At 36.0% G+C, this 20,214-nt stretch overlaps 1 protein-coding gene across 1 annotated transcript; it reads left to right on the forward strand.

Moving 5' to 3' along the window:
• The first annotated feature begins 2,727 nt into the window (after nucleotides 1-2,727).
• Nucleotides 2,728-8,089, forward strand: LOC124172688 (A disintegrin and metalloproteinase with thrombospondin motifs 20-like). The gene is made up of 2 exons (XM_046552147.1): nucleotides 2,728-3,739; nucleotides 7,520-8,089. The coding sequence occupies exons 1-2, from the start codon at nucleotides 3,575-3,577 to the stop codon at nucleotides 7,760-7,762; spliced, it is 408 nt and encodes a 135-aa protein (XP_046408103.1). The 5' UTR covers nucleotides 2,728-3,574; the 3' UTR covers nucleotides 7,763-8,089.
• The last annotated feature ends 12,125 nt before the right edge of the window (nucleotides 8,090-20,214 follow it).

Raw genomic sequence — 20,214 nt, forward strand, 5'->3', positions numbered from 1 at the left:
TGACCAATACGATACAAAATGGCGGACCCTGTTTTTCGTCGAATTTTTGTGTTTATGTAGGATTTTAAAAAAAGGATCACCGAGTTACCTCGAGATATTTACACCACATGTACAACAAAGTATATAGATTATGATAATCGGAAGTACAGCTGCGACCACCTGCGACGCCGAAATTAAGATCGATTTTTCGAACGTGCGGCACCGCCCGGAGCTGGCTGCTGGCCACGGGAATTGCCGTACTCGACGGATGTTGGATAGTGAATCATTTTAAATAAATTTATTGAATAAAAGCTATGATATATTATTACTGCATTTATTTTCCTTTTGTTGTAACCCGATTTCTTTACTGTCTTGTCATATTTATCACCGATGCAGTACAAAATGGCGGACGCTAATTTCAGTAATATTTTTGTCCGTGTGTGACTGTATAAAAAGGAGGACACCGAGTTGCTCTCAGATATTTACATCGTAATTGCATCAAGCCTTTTAGAGTCGTCATCCACGGAAATAATCTGCGGCCGTTGGCAACAAACTAAATAAAATCGATGTTTTTACCGTGCCGCGCAGTCCGCGGCTGCTCCCTGGGCTCATGGATTGTCGTGACGCAGCGTACATTATAAATCGCTATGAATGCAAAGCCTTTGCTGAGGATGTATTTAATGTTATTATTAACTGTATAGGCTTTTAGGCTTCTTTCTCAGTCCTTCCATTTTTGATAAAAGGTTATCAATGAATATTTAAATGAACCCTATGTACATGTAATAGCATCACTCCGAGTCGGTTGATGAACTGTCGCTTTCACTTTGAGGCTGCAGGATTTCTGGGTCATCGTCATTTAGTAACAGTAAATTCCTCACTTATATCGGCATTCTTCGGGATTTCTTTGTAATTAGGGGTGCGGCGTTGGGTATTACTGAATCTGAGGTCAGGAGGAGGCGACGAAATAAGTCATCGTTGGTAGATATATTCTAGAGTGCTTCCTGCTAAAGCTTTCTCGATATTTTCTGCTATCTTTATTGCGTGCTTCAATTGCTTCTTCACATAATATCCCTAGAGGAAGAATCATCTCTGTAGCTATACCTGCTCCATGTATTAGGACCTTATGAACGGTTTGGGGCACCATAGAACTCCTACCTACAAATATTCCTCCGACCTAGGCTCTTGTTGCCAAACTTGATTATACTGCGAATGCCCATAACTGCCGTCGAAATCATATTTACAAATCAGAGTGCACTTCAATTCACTTCTGGCATCAGGAACAGTTGCCACGCAAGCTAGAATCGGTGAGGCAGTGTGCGACAGGAGAGTTTGTTGATTGACTTCGCACGATATTTCTATAATCTCTATGCCATCCGGGTACGTAGTATTTTTAGCAAACCTCACTCTTTCATAGTTCGGGTATAATTTATGACCATGGCTTTCAGCTATTTTCCGAAGACACTTGTAGTGGCTTTTTGTCAAGTGCATCGATATGATAACAGAAAGAGCCTCGTCTTCTGACATCATGGAGGAACCTGAGATGGGTGTCTTCCATTTAGCTAGGACTCTCCTTGCTCTGCTTGGAATGGTCGTTTTAATGTCCTCCACTAATTTGGAGGCTCTCCTTCCTCTCCAATTGTCATCGATGCTGCGAATGATAAAGTTGCTGCCGAGTGAGAAGATCTAAGACTTTCAGTCTTCCTCCTCTTAGTTCTTTTGCTAACTTTGTCATTTTTTTCCGGGCGTCCACCAGATTATAATGGGATCAAAGTGAGTAAAAAATCGCCCTTAAATCCATTGAGATAATGCAAAAACTCAGGTCACTTATTAATCGCATATACTTATCCAAAGAATTAGAAAACGTTCTAGAATTGACAAGAGCTTCTTATTTTCTTCTTATTCTCGCAGAATTTCGAAAAAAATTCAAAGCGGGCAATTTCCGCCAAATTTGTTCAACTTTGAGGCTATGTATTTTATATAAAAAATTAGCCTAAGAAAAATATTTTGCGTCAAAAAATGCACTAATGTGTTGGCAACAACTGTGCAAAGTTTCAACTTCCATACTCAAAAAAACCATTTTCGAGGTTTTGTCCAGCTTTTTTCGATTTCAGCCCACTGTGGGACGGTTCAAATTATATTTTATAGCAATCAGTCAATTGCTTTTTGGAGAATTAGCAACCAATTGCTCGAACTTTAATACCCCTCCCCAGAATGTTCTCAAGTAGTTAAATTATGATTGTACTGACACTTTATTAATTGTTTTAATAAATTTTGGGTAACATCATAGAGTAAGTTTATATTCTTACTCAATGGTAACATTTACTTCGGAGGGAGTAAAGCGTTGCGTGGATAATTTTATATTTCCTGGAAATTTGGTTAACTTAATTATGACTTTAGTCTTCTTGTGAGTAATCCTCATGCCATATTCATCACATCTCTTGTCTAATGCATCCACTATACTCTTCAGCCCTCTCGCTGACTGGCTAATCAACGCCTGATCGTCCGTGAACCTTACTGATTTTACATCATTCCTCCCACTTTGACTCCAGTTCCCACCTCATCCCACGCTTCTCTTGCCATCACCTCAGCATATACTCCAGAAAACAATGGAGATAGTGAACAGTCTTGCCTTACTTCTCGGGCAAAGCTTGCCCTCCCAGTTTCTCCGTCCGCTACCTTCACTTGCGCAGTATTGACCAAATGAAGATTACAAATGAGTCGCCTATCCCTCCAATTGACGCCTATTTTCTTGAGAATATCCATAATTATGTCCAGTCCACTCTATGAAATACTTTTCCTCAAATACTTACATATACTTCAGCAGAATTCACGGTGAAAGATGGTACATCATCCTTCTCTACTTCACCACCAGCAAGGTTGACATTGACATCCACCTCTTCCAGATCGTTAACATCTTGCCCACAAACCTAAATAAAATTCGATCAAATAATTATTAGAAATATTAACCTCGATTTTTTTATAGATGAAACTTCAAAATCATGCAACCATTTTCCGTTTTCAACAGATAAAAATAGTGAAATCGCCAGAACACATAAAGAGTAGAAAATGGGTATGGATAAAGATCTACCGATGGGGATAGATAAGTAAAAATGTTCTCAGATATTTATGCATTGAAGAAGTTATGTTAAGGTCCGCAGGATTAGCGGGGAAAACTTCTCCGTCTTCAACTGTAGCTTTGAACTGCACATTAGCATGAATGGTATTTGTTTTCCTTCAACGAGTGCATCGAGGAACTGGTGTGCTGTTGGAATCTTGCGAGTCAGGCTCAAGGTAAGCCTTGTAATTTTCTCGCACTCTAACCCTCGGCATGTTGATTGAATTTCGCAAGGCAGTGGGCTATTCATGTAACAGTTGGCTTTTTCATGCATTCACGTTTTGTTTCACGATATCCGAGCGCCAGATCACACAAGAACAAAGTCCGATATTCATATGTTGAACCACTTACGTGGGTAATTTCGCCGCCATTGCTTTTTCTGAGAGACCCATCCCTGAGAGAAAATTTTACAATAAGGCATGTGTGTGTATGTGTGTGTGTGCCTCATGCAATGCTATGTTCTAACTTCCAGCTGAAGATATGACCTTTGCCAGGCAGATACATGGTACAAGAGTAGCTTATTCCTACAGCTCCCTAGACTATCCTCAAGGTCGTTTCAGCATCAACCTCAAAGGTACCGGACTCAGGGTTCATAGCAGTATAGGACGTGGATCAGGAGCAGCTGTTCATGTCAGCAGGAAAGACGTGAGTGCATGGCTCTTAACTTTTCTTCATCCCATATGGTGCCAACCATCAGCCTGGGGGATATGTGCAAAGAGTATATTTGGCTGCAGTGGCACAGTGAGGGGGGGTTTGAGGGATAAAATCCCCCCCCAGGCCTCAGAGAACTTTCAATCCATTATACTTAATTGGATTGATATTACTAATAGAATGGTGAAAGGATTGATAAAATATCCCACAGAAAGCCGTAAAACTCACCATTTTGATCAATTTTTCTTAAAATTTAGCAATTTATTAACCTCTCACCTACCACTTACACTGATGGGTATTCCATACCCCACACACCCTGGTATTAGTGGCATCTAAACCCCTTAATTCCTAGCTGCATCACTGTTGGACTGATCTATGGGCTGGTTTTTTTTTGCACCCAAGCCTCTTATTTTTTGTGCCTTTGTCTCTATTTTGTAGTACTTTGTCATGCTTCAACACGACATGTACCGCAAAAAATGCATTTTAGGCTCTCTATAAATGTTTAAGTTCAAACTAGCAAATTTGCCAAAAAAGACCATGTACTCTTGAGCTTACCAGACAAAATAGGCTGGCACTTAAAGGGATAATATTCTACTATTTAATGGTTTGGTGTCAAAGCATTCCTCCTTGGTGATGAATCAAGAGAGCATCAAGAGAACTTTAAGAGCAAACCTTGGGTCATAGGAAAAGGAGGACCAGGGTGAAATTTGCCATCAAAAACATTTGGATTATCGAATTCAAACCTAGATATCCCAATTGCAGGTGAGATATGATACCAGTTATACCACTAAGCCATATTTCAGACTGTGTTTACTCAACTTGATGTTAGAGTTTCAATTTCACATTGCGGCACAGGAGATGGAGGCAGAAAGTAGAGGAAGGATGGGATTAGAGTTAACCATAAATAATAAAAGCTGCCAAGAAGCCAGTTGGCTAAAATATGGTAGAAGGATAAAAACCTGGATAGCAGAGAAATTATAGAAGGAATGGAGGAGAGAAGGAAGTGGAAAAGTGTGGACATGGAGAAAAGCAAAAGGGAAAGGAGAAAAGCAAAATGGGGAAACAAATAATTGATTACAACGTGAAACTGAGAGTAGTTATGCAGTTGACGGAAAAGGTAGTGTGAGAAATGGAAACATTTTCAGCAGGAAAGAGGCAAAGTTAAAGTCATAAGTCATTATCAGACGGCAAAGAAATGCAAGCCATGTCAAAAGTTAAGGCATAATATATGGAAGGATCTTATCTGAGCATCCCATGGTCAGAGTAAATGGAAGTAGGTAGTATGTGGAGGATATGTAAAATAGCAGGAAAAAGCCAGGAAGATTAAATATAGTGGGCATAATTGCTGTGGAATGTATGGAAATTGTATAAGAAATCCTTATGAAAATATTTAGTGGCAGATTGGAGGGATAGGCAATTCATTCATAGTTTGTACAAGGCCCAGACTATTGAAATGAGGGTAGAGGATGGAGAATCAGGGTGGGCAGAAATTGGCCAAGGGGCGAGGCAAGACTCGTCATTGCTTTTTAATGTGTAGACTCATGAAATGGTAAGAGAGGCCTGGGATGCGATGGAAGCTAGAGTTAATATGATGGTAGATACGCTTAAATCAGTTCATTATCCAGTCAACAAGTGGCTGTAGGCTATGGTGGATGTGTTTGACAAGCATTGTGAGGTATATGGCATGATAATGAATCTCCAGAAAACGGTAGGTAAGAAGAATGTAGTTATGCAGTTTTGAATAGGATCACGAGCTAGGAATGTAAGACTTGGGACAAGGGAGATGAGCAAAAACTTGAGCAGGTAGAGCAATTCAACTATTTGAGCTGCGCATTAGCGGGCAACAGACACTGCATGAGGACACCAGAAAGAGAACTGCATTAGCAAAAGAGACATTCACGAATGGGAAAGTGCTGTTGAGAGGTGATTGAGTTAAAGTTATGGGAAAGGCTAGTAACCATCAATAATAAAAGCTGCCAAGAAGCCAGTTGGCTAAAATATGGTAGAAGGATAAAAACCTGGATAGCAGAGAAATTATGGAAGGAATGGAGGAGAGAAGGAAGTGGAAAAGTGAGACATGGAGACAAGCAAAAGGGAAAGGAGAAAAGCAAAATGGGGAAACAAATAATTGATTACAATGTGAAACTGAGAGTAGTCTTGAGAGAGATTTGGAGTCTAATGCTTTACGAGTTGGAAACATGGACGCTAAAGAAGGAGGACGAGAGAAGGCTGGAGGCTTTTGAGATGTGGGTGTGGAAAAGAATGGAGAAATTGAAGTGGACGGAGAGGAGGAGGAATGACAAAGAGCTGGTCATGGTGGGTGAGGAGAGGCAGCTTCCATAAGAAATATAGAGGGGACAGAAGGTTTGGATGGTGAAAGTTTTGAAGCAGGGAAGGGTTGTTGAAAACAGTTTTAGAGAAGGGGAGAATGCTGTGTAAATGTGGGAGATGGAGGAAGCAAAGAATATGTTTAGGTAAAATGAAAGGGAGTTTGCCTTATTTTGAATTATTATTATTATAGTATTCTACCGATTAAGGTAGGTTTCCATGGAGTACGCAAGAAGTGATCTGGGAGCCTCCCTTTCCTTCCAGCACTGCCTTCTTTAACTCACAGTAAGGCCTACTCTCTTTCAATCTATCTAAAAATCCTATTCTTCTCCTTCCCCTCCCTCGTTTCCCTAACATTCTAGCCTCTAGCACCATTTTCAACATCCCCTCCCCGATAAGCACTAACTCCATCCATACCTTCTGTCTCCTCCGTATCTCATCTAAAAGCTGCCTCTCCTCGCCAACCATATCCAGCACTTGGTCGTTCCTTTTCCTCTCCGTCCATTTCACCCTCTCCCATCTTCTCCATACCCACATCTCGATTGCCTCCAATCTTCTCTCGTCTTCTTTCCTTAGTGTCCACGTTTCCGCCCCGTAGAGAGCTACACTCCAGATCAAACTCTTCACTAACCTTTTCTTTAAACTCTTACATAACGATCCTCTTAGAAGCTGGATAATGAACTGATGTAAACTTAGTCAGTAGATAACTTCAATGATAACCACGAATTGTGGGGTTAGCTCTGAAATGGACTACACCATTGGTGTAGCTTCTTGGAAGTCCACATTCCTTTGAATTTTGGACATCTTGCATTGATCTTTGATGGATCCCAACGGCCCAAATGAAGCAACTAGTACGATGAACCTTGGTAATTTGCTATGGAACCCAATGATCCAGGGTCGCCACTGTGGCCTGAAAAACCAAAGATCTGTGGTTTTATTTGTGGGACCCGGGAATTTTGTGCTTTTGCACTTAATATTAATTTCACCGCTTTTAACTAAGCAAAGATTCAACTACCATGAAAAGTGTTTATGTCATTGATGAACTAAGAAAAAATAGAAGCTCTGGGGGTTAAATAAATATTCTGTAACTTTGTATGTTCCACACAACATTATTACGTAAACCTAACCTTGTTTTAACTGTCGCATGTCATTCTCAAGAGGTTATACACTTTATTACTATGTTGTATTAATCTGTCATTCCATAGTCTTTTATTATATGCCATTATCATGAGGTGTTTCATCTTGAGAATGATATGTGAGGGCTGAAACTGGTTTAGGTTTATCTAGTATGATTATGTGGAATTTACTATGTTCCAAGATATTTGCCAGCAGATGTAAGGTGCCACAAAGTAAACTTATAAACCGTGAAAGATATAAATAGGGGAGGGTTCGCACGCCTACTTGTAAAAAGCACATGGAAATAAGTGTTTGATTCTCCTCACACAGGATGGTCAGTCTGTGGTGGGAAGGTGTCGTGGCAAATGCGGAGCCTGCCACCCAGCAGATGAGGTGGCCTCGATGAGATGGAGGTGGCCTCCGTGGGCAATAAACAATATCCACGCTTGTGTCTTCAGGCAGGGGCAGCAGGAAGATGTTGCTCAGCCACTAAATACATTAAAATCATTGTCGTCATGCATGAATGTGATCGATGAACACACGCCATTGGAACGATGGCATGGTGAAAGATGAAGTTAGGGAGATGAAGTGAAGCCGAGCAGGTCTCGAGCTTTCAAGACCCCCTCGTTGGAATTCTTGGTGTGAAAGGAATGTTTGAAGGAACATTATCATCTGTAAAGAATTCCACCTCCGTAATAACTTATTATAGGGTGCAGTTAGTCATATCAGTTTTATTGGTGGTATCAATTCATGTTTATATATTTCAATTGATTTTGCTGATTTCACTGGAATACTCGATTTGATCAGAAAATAAACACACTGCCACTAAATCAATAGGGTGGCTTCCTATTATTATTTTATTGCCTAAATCGAAAGATTATTACTCCTTGAGTACGTATTTGTCGCTTTTACATTTTTAAATGACGATATCTATTTTTCGCGATTAAATGAAAAGTGAAAAATTTCAAACGCGCGAAAACGCGACGCGTAAGTAGGAATGATGGGAAAAAGGCCGTGCGACGCATTTCTGGTTCCCCCTCCCGCCTTGTGAGGTGATCTTGATCGAGGCTCTGAGCGCTGATAGGACGCAGGATGCTAGCGGATAGCTGAGTACCTTGCTGGCTTGTAGCGCTTGGCTTAAAAAAGGTTTATTAATACCTTATCAAACGAAGAAAACTTTCCGACCTTAGCCAGTTTTAATACGTGATTATTAAGACACGTTTCTCTGAGCTCTGTGCCTCATGCATGCATTGGTAGCCTCAGACGATGTATAACTCCTATCTTCTCCTATAGAAACTAGGTCCCTGTGACGTCACGTGGACTGGAATCGCATGGGCGCCAATCTGGCTTTTATCAAATGAGGTTAAAATTGACCATTAACATTTGTCTAAACTGGGATTTCAAAAACCAAATAATTTGTGTATTATGAATACACTAATGGTGGGTAACGATTTGCAATCAATGCCTTTCGTTTTCTTTGATGAAGGAAACTAGCCTATTGCAGCACAGGAGTAAATTTTGTGAGCATAAATGTAATTTCAAACATAAGTTTTATTTCAAGTATATTCTTAAGCTCATGATGTGATTGTGTTAGTGACTGTTTTGAGCATATGAAGGTTTTTACATATTTATTTTGATTTATGTTGAAAAATATTCCTAATGTTTGGCAGTTATTATTAAAATGTCCACTTGAGTTATGCCTCTATGATCAAACATGTGTAAAAATCCAGTTTAAGATGCAGGGGCATTGATTCCCTAGCGTGCATACGCACAATTTTCATCGGAGTCAGGCAAGTGGTATGAGCATTATCTCAAAACAATGCGTAACCGAACTATTGAATGTAAATATTTGCATATTTGCATTCTTTGTGTGATTCAATTATGATATGAAATTGATCCACGTCTTATTCTGAAATCATCTGTGCTTTTTATCCATTAAAACAGTGCCATCGGGCCAATCTATTAGCTACGTTTTTTTACACTTTTACTTTTTTCTGCTTCATGTAGCTTTTGTAACTATTTTTTTAGTATCTGTCATGGTTTAACATACCTGTTAGTATTGAGGGCACCTGAAAAAAATAATTACCTTCAGAAAATGCATATATTAGGCTTTTGTTTTACTAATTTTTAAGTGCATACCTGCGAATTTGCCAACGAAACCCTGGCATTCATCACTATACGGCAGTCACTTAGAGCGTTGATTTGATTGCCGTTGCTAGCAAAGAAACATGCCTAAAGCTCATGAATGCTTACAGGGAATTAATATTTTTGTATGTTGTGAATATTGATCTAAAAAAATGCTGAGGCCATGTCCTTAATGTAAAAAAATCTGGGATCACAGTATAATTTGTGTGTTTAACATTTTAGAGATATGTATTCCAAAGTCAAATTGCATTGATAAAATTACATATATAAGAGAGGGCCTTATCTGATACTAATTTATTGCTGAGTATCTATTGTGACAGCGGTGCCAAATTGAGATTGATGTGATTTTTAAAATCATAATTTAACTATAAAAGAATCTTTAAATCTTACAAAGAAGTGTTCTTTTCCTTCAAATTAAATTTCCTTTCAAATTAAATTCAATATCCTAAATTGTATTTAACAAAAGAACAAAGGAGGCAGTGCTATAACCCACGTGGTTTATTGCACTGCCTCCTTTGTTCAACAGGTCATTTTCATGTATGCAAAAATTTCATTATCCTTTTCACCTTTTTTATTTTACCTATTTTTCATCTTTCTGGGCAGTAATTATCCTATTCAAATGTAGATGTGTTAGTTACTGCTTATTCATTTTTATAGAACTATAAAAATTTCGAAAATAACTCTTTGCTCATGCATCATTGAACTGTATTATAGGTATGCATTAAAGAAAGTCTTTGTGAAATATGATGTTAAGTAACGTTACTGTTTGTTCCATTGAAATGAATGTATCTGGTGAATTTAAATATTGCCATATTTGTTATTATTGATAAGTATTACGATGTTCATGTAGAGTTTTTGAAATATCTGAGGCATGCACAAAATGTCTGTGCTTCAGCAGAAAATTGATTTTGAAAGATTCTCTTTGTGTAGAAAATTTGTTTTGGACTATATTTATCAATTTTGTCTCCTCCTCTAATATATCTAATTATCTGTTTTCACTGTTGGAAACTGATATTTAAAATGCATCTGCAACTATGAACTTACAATTCAAGTGGTGATTTCCTATTTATGAAAGGAGATTTGGCAAAAAGTCTGTCTTTATCTGTCTATTATCTGTCCCATTGTGAAAGATTAGGTCGAACAGATTATATGTTGATATTTAAATTGTAAATAAATTTGTTTAATTTATATCATTGTCATGTTGTAATCCTGTAAAAAAACTCTTGTTATAAAAGCTTATAAAATAAAAAAATAAAAAAGCTTATAAAAGCTTATAAAATTGTAATTAGAATTTTGCCTATTTACTTTTTCCATGCATATTGTTGGGTAATTTTTTTAGCCAAGAAATTGCAATATATATTTATTCTATGCAATGCTTATTATTCCATCTTACAAAGATAATATCCATTGAAAACCATTGCCCTGGAAATAATAATTTTTGGAGTACCTGTTGGAAGTGGCTAGTTGGTTGTTTTTAAGTGATCTATCTTTTTTGGGAATGTTTAGCTGGGGAATATTAGCTAATAATATTTATTATTTAAAATTTATATGATTCCAGAGTGACTATGAATTGGATTGAAAAACAAGCAAAGAATGATCATTTCAGGTGTATATTTTTTGTAAGATTTTTAAAATTTATGATGGCTGTCGTTCAGATAAGTGTACAGTAAAAACCAGAGGCAAGTTTCCCATTGAGAATTTCATACAATGTTAATTTTCTATGAGTACTTTGGAGTTTTTCTTCATGCATGATAATGTCGAAATTTGATAAGTTGTCTCTTCATATAGGTATGTAACTACCATATTGACATAACTATGTATTTTTATAGTTAATATAATTATTGCAATATGCATGGAGAAAGCTATTCTGTCCCCATTACATTATTAGCTGTCCGGTGAATGTTGTAATAATGAAAAGGTGTGGAGTAACATAACATAACTGTCTTCAATTTGAACTAAAGTGTAGCAATGAAAATCGTAGCACTTCCACTATTAACCCTTTCACTGCTGTGGACGTACCTAGTACGTCCGCACGGCAGACTGCGGTGGACGTACTTTTTCTTCCTCCTCGCCATGCGGTCAGCACTTTCGCCGAAGCACTTCGAAGGGACCCACTAATCAAGGACCCTTTCCTCGACGAACTCACCCACGCAGGACCGTCTCATCGGCCCTACCAGCGGGGGCCCTACCTCCGGAAAAGTGACCGCTCTGACTGCAATTTGAAAATCAATCAATCAATCCGATCATCACAATATGATCGTTTTCATCGCACTCCTGCCAATCAAGCAATCAAGTACGTCTTTGAAACGTGTTTCTGCGATGAAAAATAATGATTTTGTTAACTTTGATATAATGGCCGTTTTCCGGTGGTCCGCAGCCACGTTTTGTTGCAAAGTTAACAAAATCGTTATTTTTTATCGCAGAGACACGGTTCAAAGACGTACTTGATTGCTTGATTGGCAGGAGTGCGATGAAAACAATCATATTGTGATGATCGGATTGATTGATTGATTTTCAAATTGCAGTCAGAGCGGTCACTTTTCCGGAGGTAGGGCCCCCGCTGGTAGGGCCGATGAGACGGTCCTGCGTGGGTGAGTTCGTCGAGGATAGGGTCAGGGATTAGCGACCCTTCGGAGGGTGTACACACCCATCTTGGAAGTACCTGCTCCATGGGCCCAGGAAACGCATTTTAACATTTTCGCCGCATGTGAGGAGAAGGTTTCCGGAGATTGAACAGCAGTGAAAGGGTTAAGTACACCGCTCGAGTCTTATACTTCGGAGTTGATAATATTATTTGTACTGTGTACATATTAATACCAATAAATAATGTTTTTATTATATTTAATTTTCTGTGTCATATTCCACTGTTTTCCATCTAAGGTTTTCCAGAGGGTCCTCTTCTCTCCTGATCTCCATTACGAATTCCTGGTAACACACCGGCATTTTTACTGAGTAAGTGTAAAAAGGTAGTTGATCTAATAACTTGACCCTTGAGACAAAATGACAGCACCAAATATTTTGTCTCAATTGTCATGTTCTTATCCTGTAAAAAACTCTTGTACAAAGCTTATAAAATTGTAATTAATATGTGGATAAACATTACTCACTGGATAAAGATGGGGAAATAAGCCTTACCGTGAAAGATGTAAAAATCAGTCTACATCTGCACAATTACCGCAAGCCGCATTAAGGCCGCCGCCGTATTTCCTAATTTTATATTTGGATTTAAATTTCCAAATAATACATTTAAACTTTTTCGTTCTTTGCAGTGAACTCGCGTTTATAAAAAGGATTTTCATTTCCAAATCACATTTATAATTTTTCCACTCTCCGCAGTGAATTCGCGTTTACATCAAGGATTTTCATTTACAAATCAATTATTAATTTTCTCATCCGTCGCTGTGAATTCGCGTTTACAACAAGGATTTTCATCTACAAATGTCATTTTTAATTTTTTTCGCTTTTCGAAGTGAGATCGCATGTATAACACAGATTTTCCTCAACAAAGCCTTGCTTCTATAGAGAAACATACTCCATATGTAGCATCTGATGAATTGTTTCCTTACATCTATGCGTAACACACCGCCATTGACATAATACTAGTTTAAGTAATGTATTTCTAATAGTTAATATAATTATTGCAATATGCATGGAGAAAGTTATTCTGTCCACATTACATCATTAGCTGTAATTTTCAGCTGTAAAAAGATTCTTCTTTTTGTAGGCCCTCTTCGCCTAGAGTAGCGCCCTCTTCCCAGTAGAGTAGCGCAGGCCCTCTTCGCCTGCGCTACTCTACTGTGTATTTCTTTCTTGCTTCGTCCATCGCTGGTAATTCGGCTTCCCAGGTAAGAGACCTCGTTCACCTCTTCAAGCTTATGCTTTCCTAGGTTGATGTTTGTTTTAGAACATTGAACATTAAAAATTAAGGGGGACCATTAAAAAATTACATTGATTAAAAATAAAAATGTCTGTTTTTATGTGTTGCACCATACTGTGGAATATGATTGAATTGCAATGTAGACTTTGGAAAATATAACGAATCATTTCCAAATAGCATAAATAAAATCAAATTCCAAAGTTTGAGCCACTGACCGTAAAATCCTTATTTAGCATCCGATTTCAATCGAATAACCTTTAAAATGTGTCTTTTATGTGAAGCACCATGCTGTGGAATATGATTAAATTGCAATGGAGACTTTGGATAGTTTAACGAATCATTTCCAAATAGCATAAATATAATTAAATTCTAAATTTTGACCCTCCGACCGTAAAATCCCATATTTATCATCCGATTTCAATCGAATAACTTTTAAAATGTGTTTCTTTTATGTAATGCACCATGCTGTGGAATACGATTGAATTGCGATGTAGACTTTGGAAAATATAACGAATCATTTCCAAATAGCATAAATAAAATCAACTATAAAAGTTTTACCCTCCGACGGTAGAATCCTTATTTATCATCCGATTTCAATCGCATAACTTTTAAATCGTGTGTTATTACCTGTGGAATTTGATTTAATTGTGACGTAGAGTTTGAAAAAAAAAGCGAATCATTTCCAAAGGCATAAATAAAATCAACCTCCAAATTTTGACCCTCTGACCGTTAAATCCATATTTATCATCTGATTTCAATCGAATAACTTTTAAAATGTGTGTTTTTATGTGAAACACCATGCCGTGGATTACAATTGAACTGCGACGTAAACTTTGGAAAAAATATCGAAGCATTTAAAAAGTCAAAATTCCAAATTATGACCCTCCGATCGTAAAATCCTTATTTATCAACCGATTTCAATCAAATAACTTTTAAAATTTGCGGTTTTACGTGAAGCACCATGCTGTTGAATATCATTGAAAATCGACGTAAACTTTGGAAAATATAACGAATGATTCCAAAATAGCTTCAATACAATAAACTTCCAAATTTTGACCCTCCGACGGTAAAATCCTTGTTTACCAACCAATTTTCGTCGAATAACTTAAAAAAAGTATGTTTTTACGTTAAGCACCATGCGGTGGAATATCATTGAATTGCGACATAAACTTTGGAAAATATAACGAATCATTTCAAAGAGGAAAAATTCCAAATTTTGACACTCCGACCGTAAAATCCTTATTTATCAACCGATGCATATCAAATAACATTTAAAATGTGTGTTTGTACGTGAAGCACCATGCTGTGGAATTATGTTCAATTGCAACGCAAACTGTGGAAAAAATAACGAATAACTTCAAAAAGGCAAAATTCCAAATTTTGACACTCCGACCGTAAAATCCATTTTTATCATCCAATTTCTATTGAATAACTTTAAAAATGTGTGTTTTTTTAATATATAAACTCAACCCAACCCAACCCAACCCAAATGGAATGCTTTGATTTTTAATGTGAAACACCATGCTGTGGAATATAATTGAATTGCGATGTAGACTTTGGAAAATATAACGAAACATTTCAAAATAGCATCAATAAAATCAACTACCAAATTTTGACCCCCCGACCGTAAAATCCTTATTTATAAACCGATTTCAATCGAATTACTTTTTAGGTGTGTGTTTATACGTGATGCACCATTCTGTGGAATATCTTTGAATTGCGACGTAGACTTTGGAAAATATACTGAATCATTTCAAAATAGCATCAATAAAATGAACTTCCAAGTTTTGACTCTGCGACCGTAAAATTTCGATCGATATTGATTTCAATCGAATAACTTTTAAATTGTGTGTTTGTACGTTAAGCACCATGCTGTGGAATATTATTGAACTGCAACGCAAACTCTGGAAAATAAAACGAATCATTTCAAAAAGGCAAAATTCCAGATTTTGACCCTCCGACGATAAAATCCTTATTTAATAATCGATATCAATGAAATAACTTTTAAAATGTGTGTTTAACGTCAAGCACCATGCTGTGGAATATCACTGAATTGCTACGTAGATTTTGGAAAATATAACGAACCATTTCAAAATAGCTTCAATACAGTAAACTTCCAAATTTTGAACCTCCGACCGTAAAATCCTTATTTATCAACCGATTTCAATCAAATAACTTTAAATATATGTTTTTTTACGTGATGCACCATGCTGTGGAATATCATTGAATTGCGACGCAAACTTTGGAATATATGTAACGAATCATTTCAAAAGTAAAATTCCAATTCTGACCCTCCGACCGTGAAATCCTTTTTTATCAACCGATTTCAATCGAATAACTTTTAAATTGTGTGTTTGCACGTGAAGCACCAGGCTGTGTATTATCTTTGAAATGCGACTTAAACTTTGGAAAATATAACATATCATTTCAAGAAGGTAAAATTCTCAATTTTGCCCCTCCGACGATAAAATCCTTATTTATCAATCGATATCAATCAAATAACTTTTACAATGATGGTTTTTACGTCAAGCACCATGATGTGGGGTATCACTGAATTGCGACGTAGACTTTGGAAAATATATTGAATCTTTTCAAAGTAGCATCAATAAAATCAACTTCCAAATTTTGACCCCCCGCCCGTAAAATCCTTATTATTCCATTGATTTCAATCGAATAACTTAAAAAATGTATGTTGTAACGTAAAGCACCATGCAGTGGAATATCATTGAATTGCGACGCAAACTTTGGAAAATATAACGAATCATTTCAAAAATGCAAAATTCCAAATTTTGACCCTCCGACCGTAAAATCCTTATTTATCAACCGATTTCAATACAATTACTTTTACATTGTGTGTTTGTACTTGAAGCACCATGCTGTGGAATAATATCAATTGCAACACAGACTGTGGAAAATATAACGAATAATTTCAAAAAGGCAAAATTCCAAATTTTGACCCTACGACCGTAAAATCCATATATATCATCCGATTTCTGTTGAATAACTTTTAAAATGTGTGTATTATTGTGAAACACACAATTTTGACCCTCTGACCAAAAAATCCTTATTTATCGACCGATTTCAATGAAATAATTTTTAAAATGTGTGTGTTTACGCGAAGCATCATGCTGTGGAATATAATTGTATTGCAATGCGTACTTTCATTTCAAAAAAGCATCAATAAAATCAACTTTTAAATTTTGACCCTCCGACCGTAAAATCCTTATTTATTAACCGATTTCAATCGAATAACTTTTAACGTGTGCGTTTATACTTGACGAACCATGCTGTGGAATATCTTTGAATTACGACATAAACTTTGGAAAATATACGGAATCATTTCAAAAAAGCCTCAATAAAATGAACTTCCAAGTTTTGACTCTGCGACCGTAAAATCCTTATTTATCGATTTCGATCGATATTGATTTCAATCGAATAACTTTTTAATTGTGTGTTTGTACGTTAAGCACCATGCTGTGGAATATTATTGAACTGCAACGCAAACTTTGGAAAATAAAACGACTCATTTCAAAAAGGCAAAATTCCAAATTTTGACCCTCCGACGATAAAGTCCTTATTTATCAATCGATATCAATCAAATAACTTTTACAATGTTTGTTTTTACGTCAAGCACCATGATGTGGAATATCACTGAATTGCGACTTAAACTTTGGAAAATATATTGAATCTTTTCAAAATAGCATCAATAAAATCAACTTCCAAATTTTGACCCCCCGCCCGTAAAATCCTTATTATTCCATTGATTTCAATCGAATAACTTAAAAAATGTATGTTGTAACGTAAAGCACCATGCAGTGGAATATCATTGAATTGCGACGCTAACTTTGGAAAATATAACGAATCATTTCAGAAAGGCAATATTATAAAGTTTGTCCCACCGACCATAAAATCCCTATTTATCAACTGATTTCAATCAAATAACTTTTAAAATGTGTGTTTTTACGTGATGCACCTTGGTGTGGAATATCATTGAATTGCGACGCAAACTTTGGAAAATATAACGTATCATTTCAAAAAGGCAAACGTTCTAAATGCTGCCCCTCCGACGATACAATCCTTATTTATCAATCGATATCAATCAAATAACTTTTACAATGTGTGTCCTTACGTTATATGCTGTGGAAAATCGCTGAATTACGACTTACACTTTGGAAAATATGACGAATCTTTTCAAAATAGCATCAACAAAATCAACTTCCACATTTTGACTCCCCGACCGTTAAATCCTTATTTATCCATTGATTTCAATCGAATAACTTAGAAAATGTATGTTTTTACGTAAAGCACCATGCAGTGGAATATCATAGAATTGCGAGGCAAACTTTGGAAAATATAATGAATCATTTCTAAAAGGCAAAATTCCAAATTTTGACACTCCGGCCGTAAAATCCTTATTTATCTCTCGATTGAAATAAAATAACTTTTTAAATGTGTATTTTTGCGTAAATAACCATGATGTAGAATATCAGTGTATTACGACGTAAACTTTGGAAAAAATAACCAATCATTTCAAAAAGGCAAAATTCCAAATTTTGACCCTCCGACCAAAAAATCCTTATTTATCGACCGATTTCAATGAAATAATTTTTAAAATGTGTGTGTTTACGCGAAGCATCATGCTGCGGAATATAATTGAATTGCGTCGTAAACTATGGAAAATATAACGAACCATTTCAAAAAAGTGAAATTGTAAATTTTGACCCTCCGACCGTAAATTCCTTATTTATCAACCGATTTCAGTCGAAAAATTTTAAATGTGTGCGTTTACGCAAATAAATAACTTTTTAAATGTGTATTTTTGCGTAAATAACCATGATGTAGAATATCAGTGAATTACGACGTAAACTTTGGAAAAAATAACCAATCATTTCAAAAAGGCAAAATTCCAAATTTTGACCCTCCGACCAAAAAATCCTTATTTATCGACCGATTTCAATGAAATAATTTTTAAAATGTGTGTGTTTACGCGAAGCATCATGCTGCGGAATATAATTGAATTTCATCGTAAACTATGGAAAATATAACGAACCATTTCAAAAAAGTGAAATTGTAAATTTTGACCCTCCGACCGTAAATTCCTTATTTATCAACCGATTTCAGTCGAAAAACTTTTAAATGTGTGCGTTTACGCAAAGCACTATGCTGCGGAATATAATTGAATTGCAACGTAATCTTTGGAAAATATAACGAATAATTTCAAAAATGTAAAATTCCAAATTTTGACCCTCGGACCGCAAAATCCTTATTTATCTACCGATTTTAATCAAATAACTTTAAGTATGTGTGATTTAATTAAGGCACCATGCTTTAGAAGATCATTGAATTGCGACGTTAAATTTGGATAATATAACGAATCATTTCAAAAAGGCAAATTTCAATATTTTGACCCTGCGACCGTTAAATCACTATTTATCAACTGATAGCAATGCAACTACTTTTAAAATGTGTAGTATTGCGTAAATAACCATGCTTAAAAATATCATTGAATTGCGATGTAAACTTCGGAAATTTAACGAATCATTTCAAAAAGGCAAAATTTAAAATTTTGACCCTACGACCGTAAAAACCTTATTTATCGTCAGATTTCAATGGAATAACTTTTATAATGTGTGTTTTTACGCGAAGCATCATACTGCGGAACATATTTGAATTGCGACGTAAACTATGGAAAATATATCGAACCATTTCAAAAAGGCAAAATTCCAAATTTTACCCTCCGACCGTAAAATCCTTATTTATCAACCAATTTTAATGAAATAACTTTAATAATGTGTATTTTTGCGTAAATAACCATGCTGTAGAATATCAGTGTATTACGACGTAAATTTTGGAAAAAATACCCAATCATTTCAAAAAGGCAAAATTCCAAATCTTGACCCTCCGACCGTAAAATCCGTATTTATCAACCGATTTCAATCAAATAACTTTTTAAATGTGTGCTTTTAATTAAAAAACACCATGCTATACATGATCATTGTATTGCGACGTAAACTTGGCAACGAATATAACGAATCATTTCAAAAAGGCAAAATTCCAAAAAGGAACCTTCCGAATGTAAAATCCTTATTTATCAACTGATTTTATTCTTATATCTTAAAAAATGTGTGGTTTTACGCGAAGCATCATGCTGCCAAATATAATTGAATTGCTACGTAAACTTTGGAGAATATAACGAATCATTTCAATAAGGCAAAATTCCAAATTCTGAACCTCCGACCGTAAAATCCTTATTTATCAACCGATTTCAATCGAAAAACTTTTAAAATGTGTGATTACGCGAAGCATCATCCTGCCAAATATAATTGAATTGCAACGTCATCTTTGGAAAATATAACGAATCATTTCAAAAAGGCAAAATTCCAAATATGAACCCTCCGACCGTTAAATCCTTATTTATCAACTGATTTCAATCGAATTATATTTAGAATGTGTTTTTTTACGCCAAGCATCATGCTGCGGAATATAATTGAATTGCGACGAAAACTTTGGAAAATATAACGAATCATTTCAAAAAGGCAGAATTCCAAATTTTGACCCTCCGACCGTAAATTCCTTATTTATCAACCGAAGTCTATCAAATAACCTTTTATATATGCGTTTTTACGCGAAGCACCTTGCTGCGGAATATAATTGAATTGCGACGTAATCTTTGGAAAATATAACGAACCATTTCTTGAAGGCAAAATTCCAAATTTTGTCCCACCGACCGTAAAATCCTTGCTTATCAACCGATTTCAATCAAATAACTATTAAAATGTGTCATTTTAACTGAAACACCATGTTATAAAAGATCATTGTTTTGCGACGTAAACATTGGAAAATATAAGGAATCATAACCAAAAGGCAAAATTTCAAATCTTGACCCTCCGACCGTTAAATCCGTATTTATCAACAGATTTCAATCAAATAACTTTTTAAATGTGTGCTTTGAACTAAAACACCATCCTATATAAGATTATTGTATTGCGACGTAAACTTTGGA

The sequence above is a fragment of the Ischnura elegans genome (genome assembly GCF_921293095.1).
Source record: "Ischnura elegans chromosome 13 unlocalized genomic scaffold, ioIscEleg1.1 SUPER_13_unloc_2, whole genome shotgun sequence".
Classification (NCBI taxonomy): Eukaryota; Metazoa; Arthropoda; class Insecta; order Odonata; family Coenagrionidae; genus Ischnura; species Ischnura elegans.

Bases quoted from the DNA above. Each gene is read 5' to 3' on its own strand.
- LOC124172688 (XM_046552147.1), top strand. From the start codon at position 3,575: ATGACCTTTGCCAGGCAGATACATGGTACAAGAGTAGCTTATTCCTAC. The intron at 3,740-7,519 runs GTGAGTGCATGG...CTCCTCACACAG, and splicing joins TTCATGTCAGCAGGAAAGAC to GATGGTCAGTCTGTGGTGGG.